The sequence below is a fragment of the Maylandia zebra genome, linkage group LG13 (genome assembly GCF_041146795.1).
Source record: "Maylandia zebra isolate NMK-2024a linkage group LG13, Mzebra_GT3a, whole genome shotgun sequence".
NCBI classification, from domain to species: Eukaryota; Metazoa; Chordata; class Actinopteri; order Cichliformes; family Cichlidae; genus Maylandia; species Maylandia zebra.
Window position 1 is genome coordinate 1,296,643 of NC_135179.1, and position 25,808 is coordinate 1,322,450.

General features: G+C 42.0%; 1 protein-coding gene across 1 annotated transcript in view; it reads left to right on the plus strand.

The window, feature by feature from the left end:
- Positions 1-23,483, plus strand: part of slc2a15a (solute carrier family 2 member 15a) — a 35,642-nt gene extending 12,159 nt beyond the window's left edge. Inside the window, exons 4-12 of the mRNA XM_004573798.4 lie at positions 3,526-3,650; positions 3,952-4,097; positions 4,394-4,526; positions 7,038-7,225; positions 15,170-15,280; positions 18,914-19,015; positions 19,184-19,259; positions 20,818-20,945; positions 21,579-23,483. Of these exons, the coding sequence (XP_004573855.1) occupies positions 3,526-3,650; positions 3,952-4,097; positions 4,394-4,526; positions 7,038-7,225; positions 15,170-15,280; positions 18,914-19,015; positions 19,184-19,259; positions 20,818-20,945; positions 21,579-21,833 (1,264 nt within the window). The 3' untranslated portion in view covers positions 21,834-23,483. The remainder of the gene's footprint in view (positions 1-3,525; positions 3,651-3,951; positions 4,098-4,393; positions 4,527-7,037; positions 7,226-15,169; positions 15,281-18,913; positions 19,016-19,183; positions 19,260-20,817; positions 20,946-21,578) is intronic.
- Positions 23,484-25,808: the final 2,325 nt, after the last annotated feature.

The following is a 25,808-nucleotide window of genomic DNA, read 5'->3' on the forward strand; positions in this document are numbered from 1 at the left end:
TGTTCTGCTGGCGGGTCTGCAGGGGTCTCTGCGGTGGAGGTGGACGCCGCGGCAGATGCTGTGCAGACCGGGGGGGGAATAAGCGGCACCTTCTTCCCATCAGGGAGTGCGAGGAAGCCTTTGCCTAAGTCCAGTACACCACCAATGGCTCGTAAAAAATCCAGCCCAAGGATGCAGGCGTCCTGCACGTCAGCCACCAAGGCAGCATAAGACACACCGAGGTCCCCCACCTTGAACTGGAACACTCCCCTCCCTCTCATTGGGGCCAGATCACCGGTCACAGTCTTAAGTTGCACATTAGTCGGTTGCACAGCAGCTCCGGGTGGGACAACATCGGGTCGGACCAGCGTTGCATTGGACCCCGTGTCCAGCAGGGCCGTACAGGACACCCCCGCAATCGTCACTGGAACATGGCAAAAGCCGCCAACCTGGGTCCAGCCCACAGCGATGGCCGCACCAGGTGGGGGTGGCGGTGGAGTGGGGATGTCGTTCTCCCAGGCCCGTGTACTCCCGCCTACACGGGCCCATGGGCGTTTCCCTGAACCGCTGCAAGCTTGGGGCACTGCCTGATGAGGTGTCCGACTTGTCCACATCCCCAGCAGCTCTGCGGTCGGCGGTGTGGGCCAGCCCGAGGGGAAGGCGACTGCAGCGAAGCCGCCTGCACCAAACTGCACAGGCTCGCTGGCGTCTCCGTCTGTTCCACAGGTGCTGACACAGCCCTCACCACGTGTGCGTCATCAGCGCCCCCAGAGGATCCCGCAAGCATCTCCCTCTCCAACGCTAGCTCCAGGGCTGCACTGAGTGTGGCCGGACGAGCAAGCTGAGTTTGCATACGGAGCTCTTTAGGGCTCAGGGCCTGCAGGAACTGGTCCCGAGCTAACTCCGCCTGCACTGATGGTGGCATGCTGTCATACGCCCTCCGGCAAAGGCACTCGACTTCATGGGCCAAAATGCGGAGGGGCTCACCTGGCAATCTGCGTCTGTTGTGGAACTCCGACCTCAGCAGCACTGGTTGGTGCTGCTCCTCGGTTAGCAGCAGCAGGCATGCAGCTGCATCCTCACACAGGCACAAAGCCAACTGGAGAGCTTTATGTTCCTCAGACCAGCCAGCTGCAACAGCTAACAGCTCGAACTGTGCGATAAACACTTCCCATGGCGTCTTGCCGCTGAACTTAGGCGTTTTTATATGCGCTGCAGCTTGCTGGGCGCCGCCATGTTTGTTTACATCACGTGACGGCGCGCCAAGCGAGGTCGACTCCTTCCCGCCGGAATCGCGGCCGCTGTGCGAACAGTTCCCGAGCCTAGTCAAACCTGGAGAAAATCCAGCCTCGGCAGACAGCCGCAGCGCCGTTTCCCTCACTCCATGGGCGGGCGAGCGCGGACGAACCTCCCTCTCCTCCGTCTCCTTCTTAATCCTGCCCGGCAACATCCTCGTCTCGCAACGGCAAGCGTCGCCAGCAACAGGGTGTCGGGTGTTCTGGGGTTCTTTTTTCTTTCTTCACTTCTGACACCAATGTAACGTTCACAAGAACCAGACGGTTGGGTCTCAGTTTGTCCGTTTATTCGGCACATAAGCAAGCGGGTTGCTAACTCAGGGGAGAGCGCCCTCGTGCTACACCTCTCTTCAGCCTGGCACCCACACAACACAGAACCCAGGTCCCCCCTCCCCTTCCTCCACACCACCCTTCCTACTTCCTGCAGCACAACCAAACATGAATCTTAAAGGAACAAACAGTGTGCAAAGATAACCAACATGTACAATAACACTTAACCATCGTTACAATATGATAAGTAGTGCTGTCAGTGTTAATCTTGTTAAAATGACGTTAACGCCATAACCGCATTAACGCGGCAAATCTCCATTAGCGAGTTAGCGCGGATCGCCCCGTGCGCGGGACTGCACGGCATCAACGCATTAGCACTGTTAGCTCGTTAACGCATTAGCACCGTCCAGGTATGTGTGGGCTGAAATTTCATATATGCAACATACAATATAATTCCATAAAAATCCCCCCAAAATAATTTTAAAAACACCATAATACCTGGCGGAGGTTTACCCTGGTGCAGGTGTGCCGCGGTCAGTGGAAGAATCCGCGAGTTTCTCTGTGAGTTTCCCATTACGTCGTAGCTACTCGGTGCTTGTTGGAAGTTTAGGGGTTTTTTCGCTGTAAAAAGAAGTTTTCTTCCCACGCACAGCGGACACTAATGTTTTTGTCACTTTTTATGGAATCAAACTCAAAGTAAGGTCAGTACTTCCACGCTTTAAACGCTGCACGCTCATACTCTCTCTGCACTCGATATATGATCCATTGTTGATCTGCACACAGCTGTTGTCACGAACGTCGCACTTGCTTACGTCACTGTCGTGAGACATTCTCGCAAAAAAATCACGGTTTTAGTAACGCAGTAACACAGCGTTCCTACGGGAAAGTAACGGTAATCTAATTACTGTTTTTGCAATAGTAATCCCTTACTTTACTCGTTACTTGAAAAAAGTAATCGGATTACGCGTTACTGCCCATCTCTGATGATGGGTTGGTGACACATTTCTCCTTTTTTCCACATTCCTGTCAGTCTACATTTAAATGAAAATAAAATCATATTTATAAGCTGATCAATTTCTTCACATTCATTCACATTCTTCAGATTTATGGTTAATCACAGCGTATGAGCAAAGTTTGTGGCTATTTGGGACTTAAACAGCTTTGCATGTGTGTCAACCCGATATCAGCGTGAAATAGTCACGCCGGTCCACCGTGTTCATTTCACACTATCCAAAGCATGAAATGTGTCGGGAGTTTCGTGTGTGGAGGAGAGGAAGAGATGACCCAAATGCAGGACTCGCGGTGAAAGCTGGTGTTTATTGAACGAACAGGAAATGACTGGCTGACTGAATGAACTGAGCATATGGCGACAACCTAACAGCAACACTGACGCTGAACCGAGATAAACTGAGGGTTTAAATGCAGCGACTCACGAGGATGATGATGAGAGACCGGTGAGTACACGGCTGAACATAATGAATCCAGAAATGGAACATGAGGAAAACAAACAGTGAACATGAACTGAAAATGCAGCGTCAACGACCCAGGAACCCTGACAAAGTGAACACACATGCAGGAGTTGCATTTCCAGCAGAGAAAGCTACTTAAAACCAAGAAATCAGCAGTGAACAAAATTCACTACATTCCAGAGTCCTGAACTGCCAGAATAGCTGGGCAGCTAATATGTATTTACACGAGCATGTGCTAACAATGCCTGTTTACACACATTCCTATATTATTGAATAAATGAAGTGTCTCCCTCTGCTATTACTGCAGCTTCTGCATGCATGTCCATTTCATGCTTTTGAGAGGCAAAGTGTGAAACCGACGCAGTGAACCGGTGTGTCTATTAAACATTTTGCAATGATCCTGGGTTGGTTATGACTGTGTGTATCAGGGGATGGGGTTTCCATTATTGCCCTTGCTGTTTCATAAACCTCTGGGTCACTTACTTTTATGTGCTTTGTACGTGTACTTTCAGGAAGGGGACAGTGGTAAACACAACAGTGTTGGTGTTTATTGCTGCTTTACTCATGGGCTTTAGCAGGATATGTGGGTCACCTGAGATGATCATCATTGGCCGTTTCATCACAGGAATCCACTCAGGTACACACACACACACACACACACACACACACACACACACACACACACACACACACACACACACACACACACACACACACACACCAGTCTGAGGAAGGCCATTCCCTGTGTGCAGAGGAAGAAATATTGGCAAAGCACCGTGATAAAAAACTCTTTTTTTCCCAGTAGCCCTAATCCTCTTCTGTAATAAACACATCCTCATTCCCAACTCTTTATATACTTTATTTTCAATTAAATTAATGTTTAAAAGTGAATCAGAGTAATATCATAACAATCTTCTTCTTTGCTCTTATTCTTGCAGGCATCTCTCTAAGTGTGGTACCAATGTACTTGGGTGAGATAGCACCAAAGAACTTGAGAGGTTTCCTTGGCCTTGTGCCGAGCATCTTCATTGGAACTGGAGTTTTTGTTGCCCAAATCCTCGGTCTACACGAGCTTCTAGGAAAGGTAGTCAAGCAACCTGCGTGCGGACTGGACTGTAGCATACACTGCTAACAGTATACTTTAAATCAAACAGTCAAGATGTGATTGAAGACTTTCAATTTCAAACGTTCAGAAGGTTTTACAAAATGTGCTCTAAAAACTGTTTAGGAACCAAAGACAATGTTATACATGGTCCCCCCATGTTCAAAGGCTTGTGACTGATTTGTTGCCAAACCAAAATGTTGCTATTAATGAATTATTGCTGGTGTTTTTCTCAGCACTTACTGTTGGTAAGCATAACTGTTGTGTTACTGTTGTAGGAGGAGCACTGGCCCCTCTTTCTTTCAGTGATTGCTGTGCCCACTTTCATCCAGCTGATGTTGTTGCCATGGTTCCCAGAGAGTCCTAGGTACCTGCTGATTGAGAAGCACAACATCCACGCTACCATCAGAGGTCAGTTTGCTTTTAGTGCAACATTATTTAGGTTGGAGGATGAAACAGCGGCACCGTGTCTGTAGGAAGGGTTAGACTTACAGAAGTGTTCAGTGGAGACATTGATTTCTTTACTGTGCTTCAGCAGCTTGTGTGACAGCTTAAAGAAAGCTGTAGAACTGATTGTATTATAGTAATGATCTGCAATAGATGCTGACCTGATTTAAAAAAGATGGAGCTGGGACAGGGGTGCTATATTCTGAGAAAAAAAATCTGAATATATGAGATTAAAATTAAGTATTTAAAACTATTTTTCCATATGTCAGGAATCTTGTTGTTCATGGGGGTAAGATTATAAATATCAGTTAGTGGCTCAACTTTAAGAAAATAAGGATCAAGTTTATCAAGACCAAAAGCTTTAAAGCTTCGTGTACCTCCATGACAGAGAGAGAAGCTCAAAAGAAAAGAAAGCCTCCTTTTCACCAGTCAGTTTTAATCCTGGATTGAGGTGGTCTCGCAGTTTTAAACAAGTAACATGTGTATTTAACTGAGAAAAGGCAACCAGTCTTGATTAAAATCTACAGCCAGGAAATTTTCACAAAGCTCTAAGGTACCTGTGTGACTGTTTGACAGTGTGGAAGGCTGGAACTGGACACCAGTGATGATGAAGCCGTGATAATGTAAGCTCCACTTTGTTAGTGTGGCCAGGGGGTGTGATGAGGAAAAGAAACCAATGAGCACGGCACATTCACACACACTGAGACGGTGGTGTGGTGACTGGGAGCTTAAAAGCTTTACAATCACAAGGACACCACAAAATGCCACCCTGGGAATATCTAGTTCAAACTATGCTAGTAGGCACTCAGGTCTGTTATGCTTCGGACAGAAATGTGGTTCAGGGTGTAAAATAAATAGTTTATTGCCAGCTACGTAAAAAACAGATATCAAATAAAAGTTGTTAATTTAATTGCATCTACACTGGTAATTGATTCAGAGTTGTGGCTTATTAGTGGGGATGCCAGATGATGATGAAGTCCGAAGAATCATCAACCTTTACATGAGCTCTCACTAAGGTGCAGCTTAAACCAGGGGTGCAAAAGTAGCTGCATACCACAGAAAACACAAAATCAACTAATCGTAAAAGAGGGATTACAAAGACTTAAACATTCTGGGTCACCACAGAGATCCAGTGGGTTGTGCCTGAGCCTCCCACCGAGGCCCAAACATCCTGCAATATGTAGTAAAATTTGCATTCAAGGTAAAAATGACAAAAGTATATACCAATCAAATTGCTCTGCTCGAGTCCCAGATAAAAAACGGCCAACGATATGCTTCTGCAGCTACGACCTATAAACTCACCTGTTTACTCCCCAGTAAAGTAATTAAATTCATTGGACAAAATAAGAACATACCAGTAATCCATGGAGGAAACGCTTCTGAGAAAATAATCTGCAGGCAATCACAACAAAAGGACCAGCAGCCTCAATCAACAACCATATTCAGACTGAAGTAGCAGCGGCATGGATGTGACCTGTAACAGCTAGGAAGGTCAGGTGACCGAAGCCCCGGGTACGTACAGCAGCCGGCGTGCCAGAGAGGGATGCTCAGGTAGCAGCTACAATCACATGATAGTGATGGTGTGATGAACCCTAACAAATATGTCAAATACTGCATTTCTGGCCAATCGCTTCACCAACGGGCAGATGACACGAAGGCTACGTCCACACATTTTCTCTCCGTTTTGGCCGCCCGTCCACACTGAGAAGCCGTTTTTGCTCAAGGAAAACGCAGCGTTTGGAAAACGCTCTCGAAAACACACGCATTTGAAAACGGTGCTTTCGCGTCGCAGTGTGGACAGTGAAAACGGAGACTTTCGAAAACGTTGACGCATGTTAGTCATGTGATGTAATAAGAAGCCCCTCGAAGCATAAGTAACAGAGGATTCAGCATCACCTGATCCAGCCCTAGCTACAGTATATATTATTTATCAAAAAAAAGATGTTAAAAACCAGCCAGTGTTACGTGTCGTAGACTTCTCAACCAAAAATCTCACACAACTGTTAGAACATGTGACTCAGACATACAGGCAGGTTGAAAGGTGCAGCTGTCGTTGTTTTATAAGATTCAGATCACCAATACTCCACTAATAAACAGGAAATGCAACATGCATGTTGATGAGGAAGTCAGAGTCGCAGGGAACAAGATTTTATTTCTAGGTTTGACTGAGGCCAGGGAAAGTCCAGTGTTCTCAGGTGTTGAGGTGGAAACCCAGAGGAGTTCAAAAGCTGTCTGCAATCATTACAGAAACATTGTTATTTTTTTATTTATATGTAAATCTCATAAATCCAGGGAGTTTCTCTCAGACCACAGTCCTCCTCCCCAGTTCACTATATATATATATATATATATATATATATATATATATATATATATATATATATATATATATATATATACATATATTGGTAAGTATATGTGGTGTGTGTGTATTTTTAAACGATGCACTATAACCACGCTACTCTTTTCTCTTAGCTCTGAAGTGGTACAGAGCTAAATGTAACATCCAGGCTGAGATTGAAGAGATGCAGGAGGAGCAGCGCTCCCTGTTCTCAGTGGAAACACTGTCAGTATGGAAACTGATGCTGGATGACACGGTCCGATGGCAGGTGCTGAGTGTGGTGGTCATCAACATTGGCATGCAGCTGTCTGGCATCGACGCTGTAAGAACAGTAAATAGTTATACACACGTGTAGATGTTGTAGCAGAAATCAACCTTTTTGCATTTTTACAGCTGCTGAGGTGTTAAAGCATGGAGGAGCAAGAGAGTCACGCACATTGAAATAAAGCATGTTATGAATGGATCAGCAAGTCTGCAGTTAAATATGAATATAAAATATGAAACTCATTTACAAATGACTTTTTAACGTAATTTGTGGAGTGAGACATTAAATTAATCATGTGAGAATTTAACGAATAATAAATAATATGTGTAATTATAAATAAATATTTCTAAATACGTTATTATTCATCCATCATTTAATTGTTCAAACAAAAAAAGGTTTTACACAAAAAACATTAAACACTCAACAAAATCCTTTTTTAAAATGCAGTAAGTCAAATGACTCATGAGGCTCATGTTAGCTTGTTAGAAGACATCCCAGCAGTACTATCTTACTACCATTGTTATTTAGTTAATGTGCTCTTCACAAATAGAGCCTGAAGCAGCTACTGCTGTTAGGACCAGCCCCAACATGATGTTACATCTACACTGTTACACCTGTCTCTCTGTCATTTTCATGTGTTATTTATTACTTCTACTGACTCGCTCTCTTCTACCTGCTTCCTACTCTACATATCACAGTGTTATTTGTGAACATCATGTCTTGGCATTCACTCTTTTCTCTGTATTATTTTAGGTTCTTTACTTTACAATATAAATACAGTATATATCTAAATATCACCATGAGGCGACTGCTGTTCTGATTTGAATTAATAGAAATGTAATTGAATTAAATAATACTCCGTGCAGATTTCTGCTTGACCTCCATCCTCTTCCTAGCTGCCCTAATCCTCTGCACTTCCTTCTCCTCTCTGTCTTCATCATTTTCATAATCAGATCTTCAAAGTACTCATTTGTACATTTCCATGTAATCAGTGTTACCCTGACCTGCTGCACACCCAGCTTGACCTCTCCCTCTCTAGCCACTGAATAGAAATCCTTTTGTTATTCTTTGTGTCCAGCCTCACATACAATTCCCCATAAACTTTTTCCTTTGCCATCTTTCTTTGCTGACTTCCCAGTAGTCCTGTCTGCTTTTTTCATCTTACGCGGAAGGCATTTAACCCTTGCCATTGGGTGGATTCATGGCAGTGTGGAGTCCACTGAAGTCTGGGACTGCAATGACCCAGACTGAGGAATCTTTGGAATGTGGAGACCATGTGGAACGGGCTCTGGCGCTGAAGCGCTCGCACTCACACGCTGACAGCATAGAGTCTGCTGGCTGCATGGAGACCTCTGCCCCAGGCTCAGACAGGGATTAGTGGGGCACTCGACTCTGGGAGAAGCAAAAGCCTCCACACAGCTCACACAAAAAATATATTTTTTGAGAGGACTGTTCCAAGAGCACAATTAACAGTCTTTAAGTTGGCAGACTCAGGCACAGGCTCTGTAAACGCCAAGATGTGAATGAGTGAACCTGCACAAGACAAAACTCTGAACTTTCAGGCTGGAAAACAGAAAACTCAGTATGTCTGTGAAGGTTCTCAGTCATCCAGGTCATCGTAGTCAAAGGCGCTTGCAAAGAAAAGCGTCTGGACTTCTTTAAGTTGCTTGAAGACGTTTCACCTCTCATCCGAGAAGCTTCTTCAGTTCTAAGGTCAAATGGTGGAGAGTCCCAGATATAAACCTAGTGGGAGTTTCCCCCCACAGAGGGACAAAAGGACCCCTGATGATCCTCTAATCACCTGAGCCAAGGTGTGAAACTGGGTGTGGGTCCCAATCAGCCAGAGTTTCGGGTGTGTTCATTGTGATACCTGGCCCCACCTTATCATGCGAATTCCTGAGGTCAGATGGCCCAGGATGTGAGTGGGCGTTAAGGTGTCTGGGAAGGATCTCAAAACTGGATTATAGATGGCAGAGAGTTGGTGTCGTAAACCCCGCCTCTGTTCAAAGATGGTTGCTCACAGTGGACATAGATGCTTCTTTCACTCCTCTTTCAAACCATCTGTCCTCTCTGTCCAAAAAACTCAATCTGCAGAGCAGAGCTGAGTGTCTGTAGGAGATGAAAGGAGAAGTTAACTGTGGCCATGGTGAAACTGGAGACAGTATCTTGCATGATTTACAGTATGTTTCAGAGGGTTTACAGCGAATGGGCAGAAATCAAGAGGAAAGGTGAGTGGTTCAGTGGAAAGTGGGAAAGCAGGTGTGTCCTTGTTTTTAAAGCAGTGGCAGCTATCAGTTTGACTCAGTTAAGTTAAACTGACAGTGCTCTTCAAACTTTACAAGGAATGCATGTTAGTGAGCTTGGAATTGCTAAGGAACAAGGGAATGAATGAGAACAGAGTACTACGGAGCAAAAAACAAACTGTGAATCACGGTCACCATGATGGTGACAAGGATCTGGTGGAAAACAGCTGGTTCTTAAATACCAAGAACTAATTAGACATTGCAAAGCAATTGCAGGAGAGAAAGCCCAGGAAAAGCCACTTTGCTGTGAGTAAGCATGTAATTTCTGCTGCTTCGGGGGTTACCACCACAACAAGCACCAACCAGCTTATAGTCACAGTTCAGTGCAACAGCCTCAGGAATGGGGCTGAACAGGGTCCATTGACACTCAGTGTCCTCATTCCCTGAATCCTGTCAAAGCTCTGCCGGAGGTGAGAGTTGATGATCTCATGGGCCTCTGCTAGGAGTTCTCAGAACACCCTCCATATATGTTTGGGTGCACCAGGTCTGTCCAGTGTCCTCCACTGGCCACCTAATCCAACTCACCACCAAGTGGTGATCAGCTGACAGCTCAGTCTCTCACTTCACCCAAGCCTCCAGAACATGCAGCCATGGCTGATCCTCGACGTACGGCCCGGGGGGGTCTGGTCCCATGTACACTTATGGACACTTTTCTGTTTGACCATGGTGTGCAGTATGGACAAACTGTGGTTTGCAGAAGAGAACTGTGCAAAGAATCAGGTACGACTGGTTGGTTCCTCCCAATCACAACCCTCCAGCTTTCACTGTCATTGCCCACATGAGCACTGAAGTTTCCCAGTAAGAAGTCCCCAGGTGGAGCACCCTCAACCAGCCATCCCACTCTCCAGGAGATTGGTTCCAGAGCCCAAGCTCTATGTTGAGGTGAGCCCAACTACAGTATATCTAGCCAGTACCTCTCAATCTGTCACCTCTCACACTAGTTCAGGTCCTTCCCCTTCAGGTTTTATGTCCCCATTGCCAACCTCTGAAGCTGGGTTTTGGTCCGCCAGGGTCTCTGCCTTTGTCCGACTCCCAACACACACTGCGCCTGACTCCTACGGTGCCTCCTGCAGGTGATGGACCTACAGGAGTGTGATCTCATGCCCCATCTTTGGGCTGCACTCAGCCAGGCTCCATGGACTAAGGCCCGGCCACTAGGTGCTCACCCTCCCCCAGGCCTGGCTCCATGGCAGTGCCCTGGTCGCGGTAACCCCATCCTGGGCAGTGTGAACTGTTCCCTTAAGGCTCTCATAGGGTTTTCTGAATCGCTCTTTGTCTGGTCTCTCACCCAAGACCAATTTCCCATGGGATACCTACCAGGGGGCAAAACGCCCACCAGCAAGATTCCCCCTGGGATCCCAGGGACACACATACCCCTCTACAACGATAAGGTAAAGGTTTACAGAGGGGAGGTATTTTAATTTAGTAATGTATTTTAATGTGATCTTAATGAAGGAGTGAAAAAACTGTCTGACGGCCGTTTATGTCGTGGAAAAAACTGCTGAAAGACTAAAGTTAAAAACGGTCTCTGGATGAATGGTCACCAATGTTAAAAAAAAAGATATCAGAGTGGTAAATGCCTTGTATATATGTTGTGTGTGTGTGTGTGTGTGTGTGTGTGTGTGTGTGTGTGTACTTCTTCTAAAAAAAGTTTAAAAAAAAGAGGTAAATAACTGCACAATTGAGGAGAGTCAATAATTTACATAAAAATTTACATATAAAAAAAAGGTTAATGGTTATATGGTTAATAGTGTTGATTTTTTTGTTGTTGAATTATGTTTATTTTATTTTATTTTTTAAAGAAAAAAAAGTTAAAAACCATTGTCATTATAACCTTAATGGCCTGCTTTGCCTTTTTTTTTTACAAGCAAATTCCAGTTCTAATAAAATAATAATCATAATAAGTCATAATCTGGTCTTAAAGGACTTAAATAAGGTAAATACAACTTCCGATGAACAAAAATGTGATATATCACATGATACTTATTTTAAAATATTAGCTGAAAAAGTTGTGTTATTGCAATAGCAACACCTCGATTCTTTTCATTTTCAGCCGTCCTGTTTTAGATTTGCTGTTGAGTTTGGGATTATTTTCCTGTTAGTTTGTTCAGTTTTGGCCAAGCTTTAGCTGTTGGACAGATGACTTCACCTTTGACTCTACAATACTCTGGTATTCAGACAAGCCTATGGATTACTCAGTGACTACAAAGTGCCTGGGTCTTGTGGCTACAAAGCACTATGAGGTGTTTTTGCTGTGTATTGTGCATTATTGTCACATATCTTCACTTTGGTCTCATCTGTCCAAGCAACATTTTTCCAGAGGTTTCGTGGTTTGTTCAGCAGCTAAAGCTAAAACATACTGCAATGTTCTTTTTCCTGTTAGTGTTTTTTCTGGTGACTCTTTCAAAGCTAAATATTCAGTTTTGTTTTTTAATTTTACATTTATGAACTGAAAACAAGAACTCTGAGATTTAGCCCTTGGAGTTTCTCTGTGCACTGTATTGCAGTTCTGTAGCAGACGTTATTATTAAGAAATTATTATCATTATTATTATTATTAACCTAATAATATATATATAATTTTAAACAAAATGACCAATTTCCTTTCTTTAATAAACCACACAAAAAAAAATACAACAAGTTGACTGCACGGACTACTTTTGTCATTTGCTTTTCTTCAACAAAATGACTGATATTCTGTAGTGCCTTTACTGTAGACAGTAAAGATGACTTTCTGCCTTAAGTCGTGTTTTTTAAGTCACTGAAAAGCATCCTCTACTTGGTTGAGATCAGGTGACCTATTTACCTGAACAATATCCTGTGTCTTTACTTTGAGAAACTATTGGGTTGCTTCTTCAAAGCAAAGGGACAGTGCCACAAACATTATCCCTGTGCTGTGAAGTGCTGTCCAAACAGATCTGCAACATTTTGCTGAATCTGAGCAGTGTAGCTATTTACGCTTCAGAGTTCCCCCTGCTACTCGTCTCAGCATGCCCATGCCACCATATTGCCTCCACCATGTTTAAAACACGATGTGGTGTATATCAGGTCATGCGCTGTTCTTTTCTTTCTCCATACCATTCCCATCATTCTTGTATAAGCCAATCTTGATTTTATCTGTCCAAAGATTTTTTTTCAAGAACCGTGCAGGCTCTTTTAGTTATATTTTTTAGTAAAGTATCCTCTTGAGTGTGACCAGTGTTTTGCACCTTGTAAACCTTCTGTATTTACATGCATCAAGGTGTTAGTTTGACAATGACATGCCAACCTTCTTAAGAGTGCTCTTGATGTTGTAGAGGGGTTTTACTTAACCAAGGAAGGATTACTGTAGTTTTCCATGACACTTATTGCTGCTGAAGTGCATTCATCATCATTTGTTTACATTTTTGGTGATTTGGCCACTTTTAACATGTTTTCTAAATGAAGAGCTAATAAATAGAACTTCAACACTAAAGAATAAACTCCAGATCTCCATCTGTTAATTTTTTGTAAAATAATAAAGACCAAAACTGTTAGGGATTTACACTGAACAAAAATATAAATGCAACACTTTGGTTTTTGCTCCCATTTTCCATGAGCTGAACTTAAAGATCTGAAACATTTTCTACAAACACAAAGGAGCCATGACTGTCAAATATAGTTCAAAAATCTGTCTAAATCTGTGTGAGTGAGAGCTTCTCGTTCGCCGAGATCATCCATCCCACCTCACAGGTGTGGCATGTCAAGGTGCTGATTGGACAGCATGAATATCGCACAGGTGTGCCTGAGACTGCCCACAATAAAAGCCCACTCTGAAATATGCAGTATGATCACACAGCACAATGCTACAGATGTCGCAAAACCAGTCAGTATCTGGTGCAACACATCCAATGGAGATGTGTTGCCTGCGTGAGGCAAATGGTGTGCATTGGGCATAGAGTTGATCAGGTTGTTGATTGTGGGTCCACTCCTCTTCAATACTTGTGCAAAGTTGCTGAATATTGGCAGGAACTGGAACACGCTGTCGTATACGCCGAGCCGAGCGTCCCAAACATGTCTGGTGAGTATGCTGGCCTTGCAAGAACTGGGATGTTTTCAGCTTCCAAGGAGTTGTGTACAGATCCTTGCAATATGGGGTCGTGCATTATCATGCTGTAACATGAGCTTATGGTCATGGATAAATGATAACCCCACCGCCACCATGGGCCACTCAATCCACAACGCTGACGTCAGCATACTGCTCATCCACACAACGCCACACAAGCTGTCTGCCATCTGCCCTGCACAGTAAAAACATCTGTCATCAAAACACCTCTCCAACGTGGCAGACGCCATCAAATGAGAGCATTCGCCCACTCAAGGTGTCATGGTCCCTGTGCCTCACCAGCTGATTCTGTATTAGGCAACATGTTTTCTCTCTCTCTCTCTCTCCTGCCGGGGCGATGCTCATTATGGGCTCCCGCCCCTGGCCCACGCACCTGCTGCCTATCGGGATAATCACAAGGCCGATTTAAGACAGCAGCACTGTGTCACTCGTCGCTGGATCGTTGAGTTATCAGCGTCAGTCGCTCAGTAGATTGTAAATAAGGATCTGTGAGTTCGTTCCGTCTGTTCGCCTCTAACTATAATCTCTGTGTACAGATCTATCCCGGACCTTTCCCAGCCGGCCTGTCATCCCGTGGACGAGTGAGTGGATGGTGTTTCCCCAGTGTGGGGAGTGAAGAGAGAGAGCCTTTGGAGGACGTCAGATTCCCGTCTTTTCCCTCACATACCCCGGAACCCTGGACCCCCCTCCCCTCCCTCCAGCACTTTGTAAATAGCATCACCTGGTGTCGTTGTGTAAATAAAATCTGTAAATCCTGTAAGGAGTCCCGGTCTGCGCCTGAGTCCGTTAACTGAAACCTGACACAAGGTGGTTAAAGTGACAAACTGCAGTCAGGTCCAGACCCCGATGAGGACCACGAGCATGCAGATGAGCTTCCCTGAGACGGTTTCTGACAGTTTTTGCAGAAATTCTTTGGTTATGCAAACCGATTGTTGCTGCAGCTGTCTGGGTGGCTGGTCTCCACCTGGTCGACCATCCTGGAGGTGAACATGCTGGATGTGGAGGTCCTGAACTGGTGTGGTTACATGTGGTCTGCGATTGTGAGTCCGATTGATGTACTGCCAAATTCTCTGAAACACCTTCGAAGATGGCTTATGGCAGAGAAATGAACGTTCATTTCACAGGCAACAGTTCTGGTTGACATTCCTGCAGTCAGCATGCCAATGGCACGCTCCCTCAAAAGCTGCGACATCTGTAGCATTGTGCTGTGTGATCAAACTGCATATTTCAGAGTGGCCTTTTATTGTGGGCAGTCTCAGGCACACCTGTGCGATATTCATGCTGTCCAATCAGCACACCTGTGAGGTGGGATGGATGATCTCGGCGAACGAGAAGTTCTCACTAACACAGATTTAGACAGATTTGTGAACAATATTTGACAGTCATGGCTCCTTTGTGTTTGTAGAAAATGTTTCAGATCTTTAAGTTCAGCTCATGGAAAATGGGAGCAAAAACAAAAGTTTGCGTTAATATTTTTGTTCATTGTATGTAGAAATATTCCGTACACTTTATGCAATACTTGTCTTTAACCCACTGTATTAAATATGGAAGTGAGCATTTCAATCACACCTTGACTGACTGTCAGATATTTACCTGCATTTCTCTTTCACCACAGATATGGTTCTACACCAACAGCATCTTTGAAAATGCTGGAATTCCAGCTCCAGAGATCCAGTATACCACAGCAGGAACAGGAATTATAGAGATCATTGCTGGACTCATTGGGGTAAGCATACAAATTAGAATTCATGCAATTATATAGCAGTTGATGTTACCTTTGTATTAGTGTTGTATTGCATTTTATTTCCACAAAAACAGATATTCATCATGTACAGAACTGAAATCAGGAAGTGATTTTGGGGCCTGCTTCCCTCCTTTAAGCTAAGCTGAGAGAAACACCTTGCCTAGCTGTTTCCATTGTTGCAAAATATTTTGAGTGCTCGAGTTTATCAGAAAAACACTATATAAGAATCAGTCCATCACATTAGGTACTAGTTTGCAACAGTGTCGATAGCAACAGCACCATCGTCCTCCAGATGACACACACTGACTCACACTGCATTGCAGCAGACAAGGTGGCGCAAAGCTGAACACATGAACAGTAGCTGACAACAACACTGCAAATGCTGCTGCAAGTATTTATCAGACAAATGGTCAAATGGTGAAAATCCAGTTGTTGATAGGCCTTTATAGGTAATGTATATGAAACAGAAAATTTGGAATCACCAATTAACATAACACATCTCTGACCTGTGAAAGGAAGTAGGAGTGCATGAAGACTCCATACAGAATGGCTCCAAAAAACTGGTGCATGCAATGGTGCTAACCAGTGCTAAGCAAGGAAGCAAGTTTATCATACTGCCCATATGTTAATGCGAATACACAGTCATCACATGATAGCATAATACTAATATTTGTTGTCTAAAAAGTCTTATGTCCAAAACTGAAACTGGAAACGTCTGAGAAAAGTTTACCAGCAACGTTATTTTTGTGCCACTATTCTGAGCGCACGTAAAAAATGTTTGCAGGTGCAAGTGTTGCATTTTGAGGAGAAATTTATTTTGAGCGAAGAAAAGCTGAATTTGAGCGAATAAACTTCATTGCTGCCTGCAAAAAATGTATTTCAGTGTTTGCTATTATCCACACACACACACAACAGCAGCCCCTCTCGCTCAGTTTTTGTATTTGCGCTCGCAATGTGTCGCTCGCGCTCTCAACATTTCTGCCTGTGCGCGTTCAACTCTTTGTGTACATCGTTATAGTTGTACCACAAAACCAGCCAATCACAGACTTGGATGCAAAAAAATCTGATTGGCTGTTTTGGTCTCCAATCAGCTCGAAATGACGAAATGCAATATCCCAGAATGCATTTGTCCAAAACTCAAACGAGGCAGTCGCGGAGGAACACAGAGTGGCGGAGTTTGAAATATTACTCTGTCTGAGTCACAAAATAAACTTTAAAGATATTTTCATGCGAGAATGTTTCTGTGTAAACTTCAAATATCTGCTCGATTCATCAGGACATCACATATTTGCACAAGTGCTCTGACGTTTTCGGAGATGCCTGTTACCCACCAGCTGACCGCACAGCTGGACTGGCCAAAGTTTTATGTTTGTTTGTTTTTGTAACAGTATAAACAATGAAAGGTGGTGGATTAGTCAATTGGTCATCATCAACTCTGGGCTGGACCAATTACAACCAGAGATGGGCAGTAACGCGTTACTTGTAACGCATTACTGTAATCTGATTACTTTTTTCAAGTAACGAGTAAAGTAAGGGATTACTATTGCAAAAACAGTAATTAGATTACCGTTACTTTCCCGTAGGAACGCTGCGTTACTGCGTTACTAAAACCGTGATTTTTTGCGAGAATGTCTCACGACAGGGACGTAAGCGAGTGCGACGTTCGTGACAACAGCTGTGTGCAGATCAACAATGGATCATATATCGAGTGCAGAGAGAGTATGAGCGTGCAGCGTTTAAAGCGTGGAAGTACTGACCTTACTTTGAGTTTGATTCCATAAAAAGTGACAAAAACATTAGTGTCCGTTGTGCGTGGGAAGAAAACTTCTTTTTACAGCGAAAAAAACCCCTAAACTTCCAACAAGCACCGAGTAGCTACGACGTAATGGGAAACTCACAGAGACACTCGCGGATTCTTCCACTGACCGCGGCACACCTGCACCAGGGTAAACCTCCGCCTACCCCACTCCTGCTTTACAGGTGAAAATAGAGCAACAGGACCGCTGAGTCTTTGACTTTATTTATTTTCTGCTGTGTTTTACTTGCATCTATTTGAAAGACTGAGTGTAAACACACAAAATATTTTATTTTATGTGCTGGAATGTGCAGAAAATAGGTTTAAATGTTAAACTAATTTATTCAACTCAGAGAATGTTGCAGATAATTAAATTTTTGCTTGATGCATAAAGTTAAAAGATTAAAAATAATAAAACAAGTTTTAAAAAGAGACTTTTCCATTTGATTACATTTTGTATGATGGATTATGTAGAAAAAGTAGAATTGGGCTGAAAGATCTATCGCTTTATCACCTACTCAGGCTGTTACTTTAAAAAGTAACTAAGTAACTAAGCAATTAATTACTTTTGAAAATAAGTAATCAGTAAAGTAACTGGATTACTTTCTAGGGGAAGTAATCAGTAATTAGTTACTGATTAGTTTTTTCAAGTAACTTGACCAACACTGATTAACACATCCGTATTGAGGGGAAGAGGAACAGTTTGTGTGGTACTTCAGCTACAATGAAAAAGACACAAAGCTGGAGTTATTCTGTGTTTTTGCTGCACAGCTGTTTCTTCTTCTCTCATTCTCTCCCCTCCCTCTCCTGTTGTTACTTCAGTCATGAAACTGATCAAAGATCACAAGTCCCGTCTCTCTTGTTTATCGCCCACTTTGCGCCAGAAAGAGGAAACCAGCGGATGTCGCGCTAAACAACAGCAGCACGTTTAAGCTTGATCAGCTGTTGTTAGAATTGATTTAATATTACTTTCTAGTATCAGCGGATGTTTGCTGGAAACAGCCAATCAGATTTTTTTGCATCCAAGTCTGTGATTGGCTGGTTTTGTGGCACAAATATAACGGTGTACAGAAAGTTGAGCGCACACGGGCAGAAATGTTGAGAGCGCGAGAAACACGTTGTGAGCGAGCGCAAATGCAAAAACTGAGTGAGAGGGGCTGCTGTTGTGTGTGTGTGTGGATAATAGCAAACACTGCAATACACTTTTTGCACGCAGCAATGAATTTTGTTCATTCAAATTTAGTTTTTCTTCGCTCAAAGTAAATTTCTCCTCAAAATGCAAAACTTGCACCTGCAAACATTTTTTACATGCGCTCAGAATAGTGGCACAAAAATAACGCCATAGGTTCCTTAACAACTCAAATGATGTTGCATTTAAGTTGGAACAAAAACAGATTGTCACAGTGGTGCAAATGGATGATTGGCTCCACAAGTTCTTTCATGCTGCTTCTGACATTTGGTTAACTGAGGAGTGACATCATTCCAAGTCCTAACATTCAGCTTCCAGCAAAAGGAACGAAGCCCTGATCAGCAACAGCATGTTTTTTTGTTGTTGTCGTCATTTTCCCCCCTATGGTACCAAAGTATCCTGTATATTAGCATCAAATGTGAAACTCTAGTATTGCGACACACCTAACGACCATCCAAACTGCTATTTTAAACATCATCATTAGCCCATTGACTCTGTATTTCTAAGGTGAGCTAGGCTAGTGCTTCTCATTTTGTATGCTAAGTTGGTGTAAACACACCTTGAGTCGAAACACAAACACATGTGTTCCACTCAGTAGTGTCTAATAAAGCATCTGTCTCTCCTTATTGAGTGTTTTACTATAGAGAAGCTGGGCCGCAGGCCTCTCATGATTGGGGGTTTTGCTATGATGGGTATCTGCAGTACTGGGATAACACTGGCCCTCATTTTACAGGTAAGTGTGTGTGTGTGTGTGTGTGTGTGTGTGTGTGTGTGTGTGTGTGTGTGAGAGAGAGAATACATATTTAAAGCAGTGTTTAACAAAAAGACTCATTTTCGCTTAGAGAAGCTACATAAATACTGTCAGACTTCTTCAATGTTCTGCTGTTTGTTCTCATTGCAGGCTCATTTGTCATTCATGCGCTACATCAGTGTCTGCTGTGTGGTGGGCATTATTGCTGGCTTCTGTATTGGCCCAGGCAAGTTGCTTTATACTGCATGTTAAAGGACTGGTTCATTTAAATGACAACTATTAACAGATTTACCTGTTCAAAGTATTATTTTGGTGTGGTTATCACATGATGTCGACAGAAGCAAAAAATGAAAAAATAAAAACATAAGAGCCAAAAAACAAACTAGTTGATGCATCAAAGCGGTGGCTGCCTGCAAAAATCTAACTGCTGCCCATTTCATATTTGACAGTGATTAAATGGTTTTAACCCTCTCAGGCTCAAGTTTTTTGTTGCTAATGCACAACCAAGTCCTGCAGTGGTAAAAGAAACTCATAAAATATGTATGTGGGGTAATCAGGTTGTTAGTTTTTAACTGTTGGAAATCGGCAACGCCTGCCTGGAGAGGGTTAATATCAAGTAGACAACATTATGTCAGCAGGCATGGCATTCATACAGCTACAGGCGAAACGATTTTCTTTTTCCCACATGTTTTAGAAACCTTTGGAATTTTTGGTATGTTTAATATCCATTTAAACGCGTGTGTTTGGAAACTGGAATCTTTTACTAGCCAGGATTTGTGGATGGGTTATATGTGAACTATTGCTGGGCAGAGCCATGAACAATAGTGTGTTTAGAGACTCGTGCATGATCTCAGATAAACAGACTATCACTGATTGCTGCTAAAAGAGTTTTAAGAGTTATATAAACCAGAATGTAATTTAAGCTTTTGTACAGGTGGATGACAATAGTTTCTAGAGTAGTAAACAGGTGAGTGTAGTCTGCTCTGATTGCAGCTGATGTGTGATGTTATTCTTTTGTAACCTGTGAGTTGCAGGAGGTTTGGGTTGCTCTGTGTAGTGGTTGAACAGCACCCTCTGCAGGTCATGCCTTTAAAAATTTGTCTCTAATTTGTCTCTGAAAATCTTTTGTACTGCAGCTCTAGTTACATTTTCATTTATTCAGACATTTAAAAGTTTAATAAATGCAATTATTTATAAAAGTGATATGCATTCAAATGTTCTAATTTGAAGTTCCCTGACTGTATATTTGACTCTAGGTTCTAGGACCTTCTGTAAGAGAGACAAATAAAGCCGTTTTTACTGACTATAACAGTTAAATATTAATGATATGCATTCTTTGACACGTTTCTCGTGTCCATATGCGGATTTTTAGGCCCAAAGGCTGTATTGGTACGAGAGATGATAAATGAACATGTATTATAAAATCATGAACATAAATAATATAATTGCTTGCACACACCCTGTTAATCTGCACATTAGTTTTGTAATAAAAACTATCTGTTATCTCTGTGTTTCCTCTGGATGCTCCGGCTTCATCCAGGTGCATGTTATAAAGCTGCATATGGATGTAAGGTGGACAAAGTGCCTTATCCTGATCAATAATTGGAGCTATAGGATGAAGAACTTTGGAACTAGAGACCAAAAGAGTCAGATTGTGTTTGTTACTTATAAATTGTCTCAAATGTGAGACTAAATGACTTGTGAACACTATGAAATCGCTGCGAGAGCATCCAACAGCAATGTGTGACTGATGTTTGGTAAGTCCTGTCTTTTTCCTGTTGCAGCTGGAGTGCCGTTTCTGGTCACGGCAGAGTTGTTTAAACAATCTCACCGACCTGCAGCCTACATCATAGGAGGCTCACTCAACTGGTTGTCCAACTTCACTGTGGGATTCGTCTTCCCATTCTTACAGGTAGAAGCTATACACGGTCGTGGATTTCTTTACAAACGTAGTATGCAGAGAACTGATTGATGTAGTCCTCGAGTACCCACTTATCCAGGATCCAGTTTAGGTCTTTATGCTTTTAATAGATTCCTTAAGAATCTATTAAAAGCATAAAGTCAGGGAGCTGTTAAATCAGGGGGAGCACACAGGATGGAATAGAGCAGCTGTCAGTGACAGCAGACAGGATACTGGTGAAGCCACTAACAGCATGTGGAGGAGACCGGGGTAGTTCTAGGTTTCAAAGTGCTTCGCCTACATCGATCCTGCTAAATGAAGACAGAAGGACACCGGTGCAGTCGTGAGCTGATGTGCTGCTGGCTGAGCTCGACTTCAGAACTAATGCTCAGTTTGCATAATGGGAGTAATGCAGTGTTACGCTTTGTTTTATCTCCCTCAAGTCGATATATCACTGTGAATGCCTCAGAAATCCTTCTCAGTTTCTTACTCCCTGTAGTCCAAGGAAACGTCAGAGTGTAAGAGTAACTACCTATTCTGACATACACAATGTCAGTTTACTCAAAGTGACATGGGTCACCTTTGATTTAAAACCAATTGTCCTTTTCTTTCTTTCTTCCATTTACCTGCAACACCAACCACCAGATGTCAGCCGGAGCTTACTGTTATTTAGTGTTTGCCACCATTTGTGCATCTGTTGCCGTCTATGTCTACATTGTGATCCCAGAGACCAAAAACAAGACCTTCATGGAAATCAGCCAGATGTTCTCGAAGAAAGAAGCAGTCTTAGAGACCCAGAGTCTGATCCATGTTGACCAGCTAAAGCTGCGGAAGCTGAATGGCTACGGTGGTCTAGAACATGCTTCGGTGGAGTTTGACAGCTCTTTGTCTGTACCTTAACTCAGACTTCACAGCCAATTCATTCCTTTGGTATGTACATTGTAACAAAACAACACCTCACCTGTACCCAGTGTGCTATAGCTGAGTGAAGTTATTCTGTCAACTGAATATTTATATCCAAGATTTGTAAGAAAATTTACTTCATGGGTGCTAATTCAAAAGTATTACTCTGGGAGCATGGTGACATCACAGGACTATACATATAGTGAAACAGCCAGACAGGTTGGAAACAATCAACCTGTATGGTACGCAGACTTAAGACAAATGTCATTACATTTGAAAAACCCATTTCCTCTTTGGCCTGCTGTAATGGACCAGATCTGCCTATGGAACGGACTGTAACTCCCAACAACCCTAGTTTGATAATTGGGTAAGAAAATAGACGAGAGTGTTATACAGAGTTTCAATGGTTGTTCTACACTAAAATACTAGTTTCAGTTTCCCTGAGGTACATTAGGTAAGTGCCCTTGTTCTATCTCGACCCAGCAAATAAATATGTTTTTATGTCAGTCATGATTTCAACCTTGATTATCTTGGTGAGTACGGTGCTATGAAAAATGTTAGCAGTGATGTGCACAACTGCAAGAAATTGTAACCACAACTGTACTTAAAAAAATAATAACCGTTTTAATTATGTTGTCTGTGGAAGGGAAAGTATATTCATGAAAAACTAAAATACAAATGACCTCTGGGGTCATGGAAAAACAGGTCATTTTCAAATAAAGCCCAGCTAGTAATTCTTCTGAAAGGTAAACTTCATTTCTCTCCTCACTGTAACCAGTCATTTTGGGTTCTACACTTAACCAAAATACAAGTGAAAAAATAATTGTCCCAGAAGGAGCTCAGACACCAGCTGTTTGTCCCTTTTGTGTGTCATTTTACATTTTTTGGGTTTAAGCAGCTGATGGTTGTTTAGGTTGTTAGTTTCTTACAACTGACAAGTTCATATTCTGTTTAGTCAGCATTAGCATGTGGAATGGGAAGCAATTAATTAGATAAGATCTTTGTTGGGACAAAGAAAACATGAGAGGATGAGATTGACCCAGCTTTATAGAAATAATAAATATTAAACAAATTGTTATTTCTTTGATCATGAAAAACCTCAGATGCTGTGGATACTGTTACTGCTACTGCACTTTTATGTATATTTTAAAAGATGCTTACTGCAGACAGTTTGGGTGGTAAATTCTGTAAATTGGCTTTTTAGCCAGCATGAGTGAAATGAAATCAGACATGCACAGAATAAACTGTCTTCCTTTCAGTAGGAAACAAGAGCTTGTAGACACAACAGCCTGTAAGAAACGGGTTGTGCACAGTACCACACACAGTACATGACAGAAATACATCTTTTTTTAATCTTTTGTAGTCAGTAAGTCACAATCTAAGAAATCCAAATAACAAACTGCATGTTGTTAAATGTCACCATTTGTTCCATATGTATATTACCTGATGTTAAACATGATGTTTTCTCAAGTTGGTCCTGATATTTTAGACTGTGTCATTACGCTGTGCTGGTTGAATTGTTTTGCAAAGTCTGCTAAAATATAATTTATACAGAAAGTGAAACAGTTTAAATACATGAAAATGTGTACATAAGTCTAAAAGTTGTGAATTGTCAAAAGATAACTACATAAATGAAGTCCTATACCACTGTGCTTTCTGTGTTTTCATTACCAAGCATAGTTGACTGTCATGTTCCAGCAGCATTGTACAGTAATAAGAAAATTATGCTACTAACATATCTAAACTGTAGGAAAGACAAAAGAATCCAAGGCACTGGATTTTTTATTCACCCTCAAAAACACAAATCTAACTCCCTGCTGACCTCTAGTGGTCAGAAAAGAAGTGTCTGCTAGTCCAGTCTAACTGAAAAAACCATTCTTGTAAACAATGTAAACAATGCCAAAATTATGAACATTTACACATTTTAAAAATATATTTAAGCACTGCTGCTTATCTTGGCCTATTACTACCTTCTGACTGCTGAAATAGTGTGACCCCATTAACAGAACTGTGCACCTGTACCCACACTTGCTCTGTTTGCATGTGGAAAAAAGCATCCAGGGGCCAACAATACTCGTCTTTTTTATCATATACATTTAAAGAAAATTTCAATAACACAATCAAATGTGTGTTCAAGCCTTAACAAAATATCTGCTTTTCATTCACATATGGAGAGTTAAGTAACCCAAAGATCTAGAATACCTGAAGCTTCAGTGAAGCTGATGAAAATTCATTATCTCAGGTTTTATGTGTGCATCCATCCATTCGCTTCCGCTTGTCCTTTTCAGGGTCGCGGGGGGCACTGGAGCCTATCCCAGCTGTCATAGGGCGAAAGGCGGGGTACACCCTGGACAGGTCGCCAGTCTGTCGCAGGGCCAACACACAAGGACAGACAACCATTCACACTCACACCTAGTGACAATTTGGATTAAGCAATTAACCTATCCCCACAAGCTGCATGTCTTTGGACGGTGGGAGGAAGCCGGAGTACCCGGAGGGAACCCACGCAAACACGGGGAGAACATGCAAACTCCACACAGAAAGACCCCGGCCTGATGTTGGAATTGAACTCAGGACCTTCTTGCTGTGCGGCAACAGTGCTAACCACCGTGCCACTGTGCTGCCCTTGTGTGCATATTAGGGCTGCCACGATTAGTCGACTAGTCACGATTATGTCGACTATTAAAATCGTCGACGACTAATTTAATAGTTGACGCATCGTTTGAAGCTTTGTAAGATCACAAAGGATGCAGGAATGAGTAGCAGGATTTAAGAGTGTAATAACGGACTGAAACAGAAGATGGCAGCACTGCATGTACAAGGATGCCAGCTGCCGTTAAACCCCGAAGAAGAAGAAGCTGTGTCCCAGAATTCATAGCGCGGCCCAGCTCAGTTTCCAACAATGGCGGCAGCTAGTTAGTTTTAATATTATTCTTATTATTCTTTCTGGGTCACAAAATAAACGTTTAACATATTTTCAGGCGAGAATGTAGCTGTGTAAACCTCAAATATCTGCTCAGTTTATCAGGACACCGCATATTTTCAAAAGCGCTCCGACGTTTTCGGAGACGTCTGTTACCCACTAGCTCGATAGCTAGCCGGGGTCAAGGGTCACTAGAGCCGTGAGAACACCGGACTCCCGGCAAATCGTTTTCAAACCCACCGCCGTCTTTCACTACTCAGGTTAAACATGATATATGAGTCACTTAGATAAATTAAATATGTTGTTGTTTGGCTTTCTTTAGTATTTTATTTGTTCCTGAGTAAATCGGTTTGGCTGAGATTAAAGTTATAGTTTTTACACAGCTGAATAAACGTCAAGCAGACAGCTGATCATCAGAAGTGTGAGATGCTGGAGAATTTACTCCGGTGTCCTGTTATATTTTAGATAGCAAGGAGTTTATTAAACTTCACCGAAACAATCTGCAAATTTCATTAAAAATTAATAAACTACCATCTTGTCTTTATTTTTAGTTAGCACAGACCTTAAACACTTAAAGCTGTAAGCTAATGATAGTTATATAAGAGCAGATGCTGCTGGTGCAATAAGCTGTACGCTGTACGTCCAATGGATGATGATCTGATTAGTCGACTAATCGCAAAAATAATCGGTGACTAGTTGACTATCAAAATAATTGTTTGTGGCAGCCCTAGTGCATATATATATATATATATATATATATATATATATATATATATATATATATATATATATATAATATAATATATATATATATATATATATATATTATATATATATATAATATATATATATATATATATATATATATATATATATATATAATATAATATAATATATATATATATATTATATTATATTATATATATATATATTATATTATATTATATATATATATATAATATAATATAATATATATATATATATTATATTATATTATATATATATATATATATATATAATATAATATATATATATATATATATAGAGAG